The sequence below is a fragment of the Moschus berezovskii genome, chromosome 18 (genome assembly GCF_049115385.1).
Source record: "Moschus berezovskii isolate FMDL1 chromosome 18, NW_MosBer_1.0, whole genome shotgun sequence".
Lineage (NCBI taxonomy): Eukaryota > Metazoa > Chordata > Mammalia > Artiodactyla > Moschidae > Moschus > Moschus berezovskii.
The window spans coordinates 9,450,592-9,464,761 of NC_142477.1; the positions used below are offsets into that span (position 1 = coordinate 9,450,592).

Genomic DNA, 14,170 nt, shown 5'->3' on the forward strand with positions numbered 1-14,170 from the left:
CCCCCGGCACTCCCTCGGTGCAGTTTCGGGTTTGTATTGCTTCTGAAGAACAACTTGAAACATAGTAGTACTGAAGTTTGGGCGGGTATCAGAATCATTTTGTTAGGATTCACCCAAACACAAGAACCTAACCCCAAACTTGGGCTTCCCTGGTGGCTCAGATGGTAAAGAATAAACCTATGACAAACCTAGATAGCATATTAAAAAAGCAGAGACATCACTTTGCTGTCAAAGGTTCATATAGTCAAAGCTATGGTTTTTCCAGTAGTTATGGATGGATGTGAGAGTTGGACCATAAAGAAGGCTGAGAGCTGAAGAATTGATGCTTTCAAATTGTGCTGGAGAAGACTCTTGAGAGTCCCTTAGACTGCAAAGAGATCAAACCAGTCAATCCTCAAGGAAGTCAACCCTGAATATTCATTGAAAGGACTGATGCTGAAGCTGAAGTTCCAATACTTTGGCCACCTGATGCAAAGAGGCAACTGATTGGAAAAGACCCTGATGCTGGGATAGATTGAGGGCAGGAGGAAAAGAGGGCAACATGGATGAGATGGTTGGATGGCAAAAGTTTTCGACTCAGAAGTTTGAGCAAACTCCAGGAGATGGGGATGGACAGGGAAGCCCAGCTAACTGCAGTCCATGGGGTCACAGAGAATCAGACAGGACTGAACGACTCAACAACAACCCCCAACGTTACTAAATCAAAATTCTACCAGGTGGGCTTTGGGGAGCCAGTGTGTGGTACATTTCTCAGATATTCTGATGCTCAGAAAAGTCTGAGAATCATTGAAAATGACTTTGATGAAGATGTTTAATACCAAGGTGTCCCCGGACGTGGGATACTGTCGCTTTGAATTCCTTAGAAACGAAGGCAGAGTTGGTAGCAGATTCATCTAGGGCACTTGCTGGACCCTAATGTGTCTTCTTCATATTTGAATCAAGGGCCATCCAGGGGAAGGTACTTTGCTATTTCATCTTCATCACTTTCTCCCCGAGGCAGCCTCCATGTGATGACGCCTGAATCCTCCATTTCTGGGGCATCCCCTCTGCTGTACGGTTACCCTCGCCTTGACTAAGTGCTTTTAATAGAATTTCAGGTGGAGGCCGGAATGACTACATCCCCCTTGGTACTGAGCCGGAATTGTGCAGAAGCTGGACAGTGTTTGTGCAGCAGGTTTCCTTGGACCCACCCTTCAGCCACGCTCAGGTTACACTGTTGCACAGGTCCTGCTCGAGCTTTGACGTCAAGAGTATTGGGTTCCAGTCCCAGCTCTGAGACCCTGGATTAGCCTGTCTCCAGCCTCCCATCTTGCTGTCATTGCAAATATAATGTCTACCTTGTAGACCTGTAGTGAGAAAATAATACTTAATGTGCTTAATATCCTACCTGAAAAATAGTGCTTACAAATGGGAGTTGTTGTTCTTCCCGATCTTGTTAAACAGCTCTAAGGAAAACAGTTGAGTCTTCAGCCTCTGCCACAAGCGCAGGTTCCCCGGCCCCCTGGGAGCCCACCTCCCGTGTGTCGGGGTCTCCCAGCCCTGTGCGCCTCCCTCCATTTTCCTTGGGGTTCTCGGCAGAGGAAAACCCACGTGGATCCAGGAAACACCCACCCCTCTGTGTTCCTCCCTCTGTTCCCTTCCCCTTCCTTCTGTATCCCACTCATTCAGAACTGCTCTCTGGGCCTCCATACAGTGATGGGGTGGGCGCTGTGATAAGTCGCTCAGTTGCGTCCGACTCTTTGCGATCCCATGGACTGTAGCCCGCCACACTCCTCTGTCCATGGGACTTCTCCAGGCAAGAACACTGGAGTGGGTTGCCATGCCCTCCTCCAGGGCATCTTCCCGACCCAGGAATCGAACTGGGGTCTCCTGCACTGCAGGCAGATTCCTTACCAGCTGAACCACCAGGGAAGCCTGAGTGGGTGGGTACCAGAGATTAAAGGCCAAAAATAGCTTGACTCTCCAAGAATGTATCCACGCCAATGGGAAGTCGTCAAGGTCTTGGAGCTCCCAAGTCCCCCAGGCTTCCTTCCCAACACAGCAAGCTGTGCTCTTCTGAGGTGGATGAGATGGCAACCTGAGACAATCCTATAGGACTAGCTTTAGGAAGTTAAGAAGCAGCAGCTGATTTCATGGGCGTGGGTAGCAGCTGTCAGTCGGATTCTTAAACTCAAGGCTGCAGTTTGCTCAAGTGACAGTAAGGATGCACTGTTGGCATTTTGGGTTTTGACCATCTGCAAAGACCTGCCTGCAACGCAGGTGACCTGGGTTCAATCCCTGGGTTGGAAAGATCCCCCAGAGAAGGGGATGACAACCCACTCCAGTACTCTTGCCCAGGAAATCCCATGGATAGAGGAGCCTGGCGGATTACCATCCATGGAGTCTGAAAGAGTCGGACATGACTGAGTGACCGAGCACACACGCACACCCCCCACTGGAAATGCGTTTTCATAACAGAAATGCCTGCCCTTCCCAGATACCTGGCCGTGGGCTCTGTTTTGATGGTGGGCACTTTCAATAGCTGCACAAATGATAGTTTCTCCGGAAGGGTCCATGGCCACGTGGATATTTCCCCGGTTTGGTTTCCCCTTGCCGGCCTGCCTAGCACACAGGAGGAGGGGGCTTCATGGGGCTGACCTGTGTTGGCTTGAGCGAGTGCGGTCACTGACCCCGTTCTTTGCTCTGACAGACCCGTTTCTCTTCTGCAGCTTTGGCATGGTCCACGACGGAGAGGGGAATGTGTGCAAGAAGTCGGAAGGCAACATAATGTCCCCCACGTTGGCAGGACGCAACGGGGTCTTCTCCTGGTCCCCCTGCAGCCGCCAGTACCTGCACAGGTTTTTAAGGTACGAGCCCCGAGGCTGGTTGTGTGTCTCCCAGTGCCTTTCACGTTCACGGCTGGGTCCACCGAGTCCTGTCGGAGTGGTCCCCACACTCAGGTGTACCCGCCGCTCCCCTTCTGCTGTGCGGCCAGGTTTCTAAGAGGCCTCTGAACGTGAGCACTCTGCAGTCCGGGGGTTGGGGACCCCCATTGTAAAGGAGATGCAAAGAGCATTGCTTCCTTATTTTCAAAATACTTGCATGCTGGAAACAGGAGGGAAGTGGGCTACTTCGGTCTCTTGAAACACATTCACATGTCTGAGCTTCATCAAAGAGAGTGTGAGAATTATCACTCTTATTTCAATTATATATTCTTGGGGAAAAAACAACACATGAAACCACCTTACCTTAAGAATTTGTAGCAGATTATCACAAGAAAAAAATTAGTAGACTTGAAAGTCAGAGAGAGAAAACGAAAGAAGAGCAGGGGGAAAATATACAAATATATAGATCCTAGGACTTCCCAGGTGGCACTAGTGGTAAAGAATCTGCCTGCCAGTGGAGAAGACATAAGAGAGCCGGGTTCAATCCCTGGGTGGGGAAGATCCCCTGGAGGAGGACATGGCAGATCACACCAGTGTTCTTGCCTGGAGAATCCCATGGACAGAGGAGCCTGGCGGGCTACAGTTCATAGGGTCGCAAAGAGTGGGACAAAACTGAAGCAATTTATCTCATATAGATTGTAAAGGACAGCCTTTGGCTGTGATGTTGAAGCTTAAAATTGGGCTAAGGTGTTTCTAGAAACGAATACAAGTATTTCAAGGTAAGCAAAGTTTTACTAGCACAGAATTGTTTAAAAATATAAAAACTGTACATGTGTGTATATAAACATAATTGTAGATTTATATAGCTACATACATTTATAAGGGCCTCCCGGGTAACAGCAGGTGAAGAATCTGCCCTCAATGCAGGAGATCTGGTTCGATTTTCCTTTTTTCTGTTGCACAAATTAATTTGTCTTGCTCCCCGACCACCATTTGGGCAGGGTCACAGGTGTTTTTCTTTTGGTTGCACTCCCAGTGTGGTGTTTAACATCCGATAGACAACTTCCCATGCCCCCCTGCGACGGCAAGCCAGTGGCCGGTTTCCCTTTCCTTCTGCCTTTCCCGTCGCTTCTCCAGACCTCATAGCACACCTTCTGAGCTACATCCTGACTGCCAGCCTGCAGCTGTTGTGCTTCGTCACAGCCTCACCCTGAGACCTCAGCCAAGATAGTACATTTTACCAGCTGAAGGAATGGTGGCTGCTGGAAGGGGAGAATTTTGTGGATGATATCTGTATCCTGGGCTTCCCTGGTAGTAAAGAACCTGCCTGCCAACACAGGAGACATAGGTTCAATCCCTGGGTTAGGAAGATCCCCTGGAAGCAGGCATGGCAACCCACTCCAGTATTCTTGCCTCGAGAATCCCATGGACGGAGGAGTCTGGTGGGCTTCAGTCCATGGGGTTCTAAAAAAGTCGTACAGGACTAAGTGACTAAACAGCAACAATAACAAATCTGTATCCTGTAATATAAACCTGTACTCTAGGGATATACACACTTGATTGCTTTGTAAAATTTCTGTTACCAAAAAGGCAGCATTCACACTCTTCTTCAACTGACATGACACAATGGGTCCTTTCAACGTTGGCTTTTCCCTGTACAGTGTTCTCTTGGAGTCAAGTTGGGGATTGTTGGCATTGTTTTTAGCTGCTTCATGCAGCTGCTCAAATTTTTAGGGGTGTGTGTGTGTGTGTGTGTGTGTATGAAGGATTCTGCTTTCTCCAACAAAGAAGTATTGACAAGGAAATTTTTAAATGTTTTTATATCTCAACTCCTTTGTATAAATTTTATATTCTTAAAAATTTACTTCTTTTTCATCTTACTGGTCTTGATGAAGATATATAAACATTATAAATTTTTTGAAATGTGCTCTGAAAACCTGAAAAGTGCAGGCACCAGGGATGCAAAGTGTGGGCTTGCAGTGAAAATCAGCTTCATGAGAGAGTTTGGGTTTTAAACTGCCAAGAAATATAGACCAACTCATGGAAAGAGAGCAGTCCTCCATGACATTAATCACGGGTGTAATCGTCAAATCAAAATGTGACCCTAAGATTGACTGATAACAGTCTGGAGCCCAAAGCCATTTTGTTCAGTGATACTGGAAGGTTAAATGCATGCTGAAGTACACATTGATTTTTGTGCCGATTAGTAAAACTCTTCTCTAGCCATGCAGTAATAAACAGTTGTTTTCGGGGAGTTTACAAATTTCTTTGGACCACATAATAATAAAAATGTGAGATTTTTTTCATGCTCAGAAATGTGTTTTCTTGAAAGATCAAGTTTTCCAAGAAAGCCTCTTATTGTCAAATTCACTCTTCAGATTCTTAGTACTTGAGATGTCTGGTTGTGAACTGAATGTGCCCACAGTGTTTCAACCCTGATTTTTCGTTGATTTAATGAACCTGAATCCATCTTCTTTTACATGTTTTCTGACTACCTAACTTTTAAGTAATCAAAACAGTGTTATATTCTCCACCAGTTAGTCAGCAATTTGGATGTGATCCCAACAACGAGTAAGGATAAGTGACCAACTTTTGGAAGATGAATCTGCTTTCCTTTATTAGCAGTTTAGCATTGGGTGTACAGAAAAATTATATATAATAAGGGAACTCAATTGGCCTGAAGTTGTCAGCACTACTTTTCTCTGTACTTAGTAGATAAGTAGTTTTACAGTAAACTCCTCAGCCTCATCAGTAAAGACGTATGTCACTTCCTGCAGACAGACAGACCTCATCACAGTTACTCATGTCTGTATCTGGGAGGCCTAGGACTTCGGGAAATTTTAGCTCATTATTTTAAACTTAATGGCAACGTGGGCTCATCTTCAATTTCCTGCTTGAAAGTTTGAATCATGAACTGCTGATCAGAGAACATGCCTCCCCTCTCATCACAGAACTGAACTGAACTGAAACATTTGTTCAGTTGTATCCTACTCTTTGTGACTCTAAGGACTGTAGCTCTCCAGGCTCCTCTGTCCATGGGATTCTCCAGGCAAGAATACTGGAGTGGGGTGCCATTCCCTTCTCCAGGGGACCTTCCTGACCCAGGGATCAAATCCAGGTCTCCCGCATTGCAGGCAGATTCTTTACTATCTGAGCCACGAGGGAAGCCCTCTCATCACACAATCTACATCCATACATGAGAAAGGTCATTGCAGGAAAGCAGGAGTTTAAAGGGGCACAGATGCCCTGGTATGCCCCAGACCACCCTGTGGATGAGAAAATTTAATTTGGCCTGAAAGAGTCTGTTTGGGGGCATAAGAGAAACTGAAATGTAAGTTTCAGTTTACATCTTGCCCTGCTGTTTAATATTGATCTTAAAAAAAGAAGCCCTCAGGCCTTGGCTAAGTGTAGTTTTTGTGAGATGGATGGACGAGCGCTTTCCCAAAGATCAGCCAGGGAATCAGCTCATGTGCCAACCTGGACTTTCCCACGTAAGCCTGGGAGGCCTTGACTGAGGCAAGTAGGTAGCCTTTTCTGAGGGCCCGTGTCCTCTCTTGGAAGAAGAGGTGGTGAAGGTAAAAAAAAAAATCTCTGGAGGTCTTTAACCTGTTATGGTTCATGAGTCCTGGCAGGGAAAAGGACTTTGAAGTTTTCTTAAAGAACCTCTGGCTTGGCCTAATTTTCTTCATTAATGTTATTTTTTGCCATGCTTGACCACATATATAATATATGTGTACAAAATTAAAAGCTCAATAACATTTTACAGCCTGGGGGGGCCACAGTCCATAGGGTCACAGAGTTGGATGTGACTGAAGTGACTTAGCACACATGCACACACACTTCAGTGTGACTTCTGCCTAGGTCATGATCTGGAGCACATCACAATGGCCAAGCCATGGAGACAGCCTGAGTGTCCTTCAGTGGGTGAAAGAGTAAAGAGGATTTGGTACATATGAAGTGTATGTGATGTTTATATGCGTATATGCACTGCTGTGTGTGTGTGTGTGTGTGTGTGTGTGTGTGTGTTTAGTCGCTAAGTAGTGTCTGACTCTTTGCAACCTCATGGACTTTAACCTGCCAGGCTCCTCTGTCCATGGGATTCTCCAGGCAAAAATACTGGGCTGGGTCATCATTTCCTCCTCCAGCGGATCTTCCCAACCCAGGGATCGAACACAAGTCTCCTGTGTCTCTGGCACTGGCAGGCAGATTCTTTACCACTGGTGCCACCTGGGAAGCTCACATACCCACTGTGTCTATACCTACACATGCACACGGTGGAATATCATTCAGCCGTGAGAAAGAAGGAAGTTTTATCATGCGTGACAACGTAGACGAATTTTGAGGGCATTATGAAATGAGTGAAATGGGTCAGAGAAAGACAGGCATTGCATGATTTCACGAATGTGTGGGATGCTGAAAAGAAAATCAAACAGAAACAGAGGACAGATTGTTCCTTTGGGGTGAGTAGGGTAGGTAAAGATTCCCCCAAGGTGAGCAGCTCCACAGAGAAGAGATGGGAGGTACCTAAGGTGACCGACTGCTGTGGAATCTGTTGTGATCATAGAAGTGTTTTACTTTGGTTTGTTTGCTGTTATCTTTTGCTTATTGAAATTTATAAGCAGAATAGTTGCTATTTGCAAACACTTGTTTCTCCTCCTCCCTCCGAATGCAAAATTATACCGAAGCATGTCTGTAGGGAAGAGGATGCCCTGTTTGTGGAGGAAGAAATCACTAATTGGTAGTTAACCATCTGATAGTGAACTGAAGGAGAGAATGAACTTCTTCTCGGCCTGGGAATTTAGTCAGAAATCAGCCTTCGTATAGAGCATTTCTGATGGAAATCACGGCACGTGTTTCATGTGGAAGCTGGAAGCTATTGTGCAGGAAAGGAAGGAAGAAAAAAATCACAGCCTTTGAAACTGGTTGATCATGTTTCTGCTGTTAACAATGCTCATTTCATCTTTTTATTGTTCCTGGCAAGGAGTGTACTTTAGATGGTGTCTGTTATAGCAGCTTCTCGCATCGAACATCTGGTTGTACTATTTCTTCTCACTTTCCCCATGCTAAGTGAGAGATCCCATGAAGAGCAAATGGCCTCCCTGGAAAAGGTGACATAGATTATGAACAGTTTTAGAAAGTGAATCGTATATTGAAATACGATTAAGATAAATGTTTTATTTCAACCTCAGGAAAAAAAATGTCCCCTCTTCTTTGCACAAGACATGTTGTAGATTTTCATGACGGGAAACAAAAGGCCTGATTGTGTGTACACCTTTGGTAACTCCTGGCCTCACCAGCAGCTCCTCTGTTCTAGCACCGCCCAGGCTACCTGCCTTGCTGACCGGCCAAAGCCCGTGAAGGAGTACAAGTATCCGGAGAAGCTGCCCGGAGAGTTATACGATGCGAACACGCAGTGCAAGTGGCAGTTTGGAGAGAAAGCCAAGCTCTGCATGCTGGATTTCAAAAAGGCAAGTGATTGTTGGCAAGTGTTCAGTGCGAAATGCTTCATAAAACCATTTTATTCAGTGAAGCTGACGTTGATGTATGCTGCGTTTATTGGGTACCTACCAAATGTCAAATCCTGTGTGTTAGGGCTGGCTCTGTATAACAGGAAACACATGTCTTACTGGCAAAGAAGATGACCGTGGATGCTGTGGTAGGTATCAGTTTTCTCTCGAGTACTGACTTGGCCTCTTGGGTCAGTTCCTTCTGATTTATCATGTGGGAGTTCAGTGAGAACTCTTGGTTGGTGGAAGTTGGCAAATTAATACACTGCATTCTTTTCAAATGGTATTTAAGGAACAGTGCTCACTGCCCCTGCTCCCCGACCTTCCTCAGACAGAGACAGAATTTACCATAAGGCAGTAGCCTGTCTGGGACTTCTGATTATTAAATTCCTCAAATGAAGTATTTCTAAAGAAGCCTTTCATAGTAGTCCACTGACCCCAGGGACACCAGCAGAGTGGTTTTCTCACATCAGTTCCCCATATAACACAGAGACATGTGCTCTTGCTAGACAAGGGAACATGGAGATTTCATAACCCGCTCTACTAAACTGCTAGCAAAGCCACCCATAAATTGAATGAAAATAGCTATTTTGGGGGCTTTCCTGGTGGCTCACTCCATAAAGAATCCACCTGCTAATGCAGGATACCTGGGGTCCATCCCTGGGCCAGGAAGATCCCCTGGAGAAGGAAATAGCAACCCACTCCATTATTCTTGCCTGGGAAATCCCACGGACAGAGGAGCTTGACAGGCTACAGTCCATGGGATCACAGGAGTTTTCTTTTATCCTAGTTTATAATAAAATCAAAAGGAAAGTGGACAAAAATATATAGTCGTCCAGAAATCTCCAACATTTCAGAACATGCTGGGAATATGCCCAGTTTAAATCCAACGCGATCATCTTCTTTCTTCTAAACTCAAGTAGGTCTCCCCACAGAGTCAGTTACAGCTGTCTGCCAGAACTGGATATTTATCTCCTCAGCTGGGTAATCTCAGCTTGGAACCAGAATAGTAAATCAGCTAGCATCAACACAGTATTCCCAGTGTTGCTTTTTCCGTTGGAGGAATATATAAGATCCCTGAGAATTTTTTGTGTTGCTCTTCTGTTTGCTAAGGAAAAGGAGCCCACATCTAACATTTTCTTTCAAAGGTGGAGTGTTCTACAGCGTACTCCACATTATTTTGCTGAGACTGTGGGCTATCATCCATGGTAAACTAGTGCTGTTTGGAAAATATAAGGAATAAGTTAAATGCAGCATGTCCTTCTGTTGTCGTTATTGTTTAGTCACTAAGTCATGTCCAACCCTTTTATGATACCATGGACTGTAGCCCACCAGACTCCTCTCTCCATGGGATTTCCCAGGCAAGAATACTGGAGTGTATTGCATTTTCTTCTCCAGACATCTTTCCTTCTTCAGACATCTCAGAAAATATTTACTGAGGAAATATTTACACTCAGGGAAATGCATTTGTTTTCAGTTTACAATTAAATTTTTACCTGGTAACCTTTTATCAAACTGAGGTCCCTTCTTGGTCCTTGCTTGGTAAGAGATTCTGTTAGTTTGTTTGCTAATATTATTTACAGCTTCTATAGCCTCTGCAATATCTGTTACTTGGTATTTAATGATTTCAGAGATGAGTGTTAAAATCTTTAACAAAGATTATATATTTTTCTGTTTTCCCATTGGTTCTATTGGTTTTTGCTTTGTGTATTTTGAAGCTAAATTTTTAGGTGTATACAAGTTTTGGATTTATGTCTTCATGATCCTTTAATTAATATGCAGTAACTTTATTTTACCTTTCATAATGTCACTTTTCTTGAATTCTACTTTATATTATGCTAATACAGCCATATCAGCGTATTTAAGAATACTCTTTACATGATATTTTCCCCATTCTTTTACTGCCCGTTTCTTTGTGTTTTTATGTAACATGTGTCTGTTGTAGCATCCTTTAGTTTGATATTGCTTTTGTATCCAGTTGAACAGTTTCCAGCCTTTCACTGGAATGTTTAATTCATTTATGTTTAATGTAATTATTGACATGGGACTTCCCTGGTGGCTCAGATGGTAAAGAATCCACCTGCAATGCAGGAGACCTGAGTTTGATCCCTGGGTTGGGAAGATCCCCTGGAAGAGGGCATGGCAACCCACTCCAGTATTCTTGCCTGAAGACTCCCCATGGACAGAGGAGCCTGGCAGGTTATAATCCATGGGGTCACAATGAGTCGAACACGACTGAGCGACTAAGCACAACAATTATTGACATCGTGGATTTAAATCTCCCATTTTGCTATTTGTTTCCTGATCTCATTGCTTTTTTGTTTCTGTTTTCTTTTGGGGTCACAAAGAGTCAGGCATGACTGAGGGTTGTGGGGTCACAAAGAGTCAGACACGACTGAGCGACTACGCACAATAGTTACTGACATAGTGGATTTAAATCACCCATTTTGCTATTTCTTGTTCATTGCTTTTTTGTTTCTGTTTTCTTTGGGATTAAATGTCTTTTCAAAAATTCTACTTTTTGAACCAATTCGCTTTTCAGCTATCTTTTTCTTGTACTTTTAGTGGTTGCTCTAAAGCTGCATCTTTAATTTGCAACCTGTGTAGAATTAGCATCATGTCAGTTTATGCAAAATGCAGGATCCTTACAACAAATGGGTCCATATATCCTTCTTTCACACTTTGTACTATTGACATGATGTATTTTATTTCTTTTGCAAGCTATGAGCCACATGGCACACTGTTACAATTTTTGTTTTAAAATAATGGATTGTTTTTAAATAAAATAGAGTCGTCTTTTATGTTGACCCACACATTTGCCATTTGTTATTCATGCTTTCTTATAGATCAGTTTCAAACTGTGTCATTTCCTTACGCCCTGAAGAACTTCCTTTAGCATTTCTGTAGCACAAATCTGTGGCCATAAAGTATCTCAGGTTTTCTTTATCTGAAAAATGTCATTAATTTACCCTCAGTTTTGAAGAACAGTTTTTTCTGAATATAAAATTCTAAACAGTTCATTCTTTGTTCCTTTTTCTCCCTTTGGACCCTTTAAAGATATAGTTCCATTTTCATCTGGACTCAGCTGTTTCTAATAAAAATTTGTCATCATTTATATCTTTCTTCTAACATTTCTAATCATTTATTTAGACAATTCATCAAACTATGCATTTGGGTTATTTTAAGTTTCATACTAGAATCACCATTTGGTTCTTTTTTATAGTCTGTATTTCTCTAGAGACTATCCCATTTATTCACTTATGTCCATTTTTTGAATATAACATATCATTTGCGTTACAATTATATATTATGATATATTGTTATTTTATATGATGTATATTAATATTACATTGTTATAGTAGGTGAATTCTTTTGATCCCCCGAGCCTTTGTTTTATTATTCCTTCTTTTTTTTTAGTCACTCAGTCATACCTGACTCTTTGTGACCCCATAGACTGTAGCCGTCCAGGCTCCTCTGTCCATGGGATTCTCCAGGCAAGAATACTGGAGTAGGTAGCAATTTCCTTTTCCAGGGGATCTTCCAGACCCAGGAACTGAACCTGAGTCTCCCGTATTGCAGGCAGATTCTTTACCGTCTGAGCCACCACCATTCTTCCTTCAGTTAAGTTCAGTTCAGTTCAGTCGCTCAGTCATGTCCAACTCTTAGCGACCCCATGAACCACAGCACGCCAGGCCTCCCTGTCCATCACCAACTCCCGGAGTTCACTCAAACTCATGTCCATCGAGTCGGTGATGCCATCCAGCCATCTCATTCTCTGTCGTCCCCGTCTCCTCCTACCCCCAATCCCACCCAGCATCAGAGTTTTTTCCAGTGAGTCAACTCGTTGCATGAGGTGGCCAAAGTATTGGAGTTTCAGCTTTAGCATCAGTCCTTCCAATGAACACCCAGGATTGATCTCCTTTAGAATGGACTGGTTGGATCTCCTTGCAGTCCAAGGGACTCTCAAGAGTCTTCTCCAGCACCACAGTTCAAAAGCATCAATTCTTCAGCGATCAGCCTTCTTCACAGTCCAACTCTCACATCCATACATGACCACGGGAAAAACCATAGCCTTGACTAGACGGACCTTGGTTGGCAAAGTAATGTCTCTGCTTTTTAATATGCTATCTAGGTTGGTCATAACTTTCCTTCCAAGGAGTAAGCGTCTTTTAATTTCATGGCTGCAGTCAGCATCTGCAGTGATTTTGGAGCCCAAAAAAATAAAGTCTGACACAGTTTCCACTGTTTCCCCATCTATTTCCCATGAAGTGATGGGACCAGATGCCATGATCTTCGTTTTCTGAATGTTGAGCTTCAAGCCAACCTTTTCACTCTCCTCTTTCACTTTCATCAAGAGGCCTTTGAGTTCCTCTTCACTTTCTGCCATAAGGGTGGTGTCATCTGCATATCTGAGGTTATTGATATTTCTTCCGGCAATCTTGATTCCAGCTTGTGCTTCTTCCAGCCCAGCATTCCTCATGATGTACTCTGCATATAAGTTAAATAAGCAAGGTGACAATATACAACGTTGACGTACTCTTTTTCCTATTTGGAACCAGTCTGTTGTTCCATGTCCAGTTCTGACTGTTGCTTCCTGACCTGCATACAGGTTTCTCAAGAGGCAGGTCAGGTGGTCTGGTATTGCCATCTCTTTCAGAATGTTCCACAGTTTATTGTGATCCACACAGTCAAAGGCTTTGGCAAAGTCAATGAAGCAGAAATAGATGTTACTCTTCCTTAGGGCTCATCTATTTGGGGTTCTCCTTAGCTCTAAGGCACAGCCTGTACTCTACCTGTTAGACAGCTTGTGGTTCTTACTCATGAGATGCGGACTTGGGCTTTCCACTGGATGCGCAGATGCTCACTGCAGGTCTGCACACTTTGTGTGGTCCAGAACACTGCTTTCTCCCAGCACTGTGTATGTGCAATCTTCCAACCCTTATCCGCTTTCAGCTCAAAGATGCTGGGCTCTGCCAGGCCACTTGGAGTCTCATCCTGGTATCAGCCATTCACCCCTTAGATAAGGACCTTCAGGGAATCCTCAGGGCTCCCTATTCAATTTAGCTTTTTCCTTTCTGGTCGTCGTCCCACAAATTCTGGCTACTTCTGCAGCCGCAACGTGGATCTCTGCACTCTCAATTCGGCGAGACTGCTGTTGTCTGCACAGGATCCACATTTCTGTACCATGGTCAGCAAAATGTACCCAGGCAGGGAGCTGGGCAGAGGTGGCACTCACCTGATAAATTTCTCTTCTCTTGAGAACTATGTACTGCGTTGCTTGTTGCAAGAGTCTGAAACAATTAGCCGGTTTTATAGTTTTTAAATGTAGAAAAGTATGCCTAGTACCAATTACTTCACCATAAACAATAGAGAAAATACCTTTTGAAAAAAAAATCCATCAAAGTCAGTATTGTGACATCATTCCCTATGATGTGAAATTGTTTTTTAATACAAATAAAATTGACATAGTTTTCTTTTTAGGAGTTAAATTCTACTCGTGACCAAACCCTCTAATATAAAGAATCTCAACTTTAGATACAGAGTAACAATTAGATTCTATATATTCCATATGAATTGAAGCATCTCAGGAAATTCTTAATTATAAAATTTAATTTTTCAAATGACCTCCTGCTGAAATCTTTTAAGAATGATTCTATTTGATTAAGTTGAAATGTAAAGATCTGGAGCTTTTCTGATGGGAGAACATAAAATGATAAATAACAGAGAGACTACCCAGTGCCTAAATCAACCCTTGGCACTTAAGACCCACTCAGTACAAACTTGGTGGGAAGGGTTACA

The 14,170-nt window shown here is 43.5% G+C and overlaps 1 protein-coding gene across 1 annotated transcript in view; it reads left to right on the forward strand.

Annotated features, from left to right (window-relative positions):
* The window catches only part of ADAMTS16 (ADAM metallopeptidase with thrombospondin type 1 motif 16), a 182,379-nt gene that overhangs the window by 80,744 nt on the left and 87,465 nt on the right, over positions 1–14,170 (forward strand). Inside the window, exons 9-10 of the mRNA XM_055422293.2 lie at positions 2,709–2,846; positions 8,179–8,332. Of these exons, the coding sequence (XP_055278268.2) occupies positions 2,709–2,846; positions 8,179–8,332 (292 nt within the window). The remainder of the gene's footprint in view (positions 1–2,708; positions 2,847–8,178; positions 8,333–14,170) is intronic.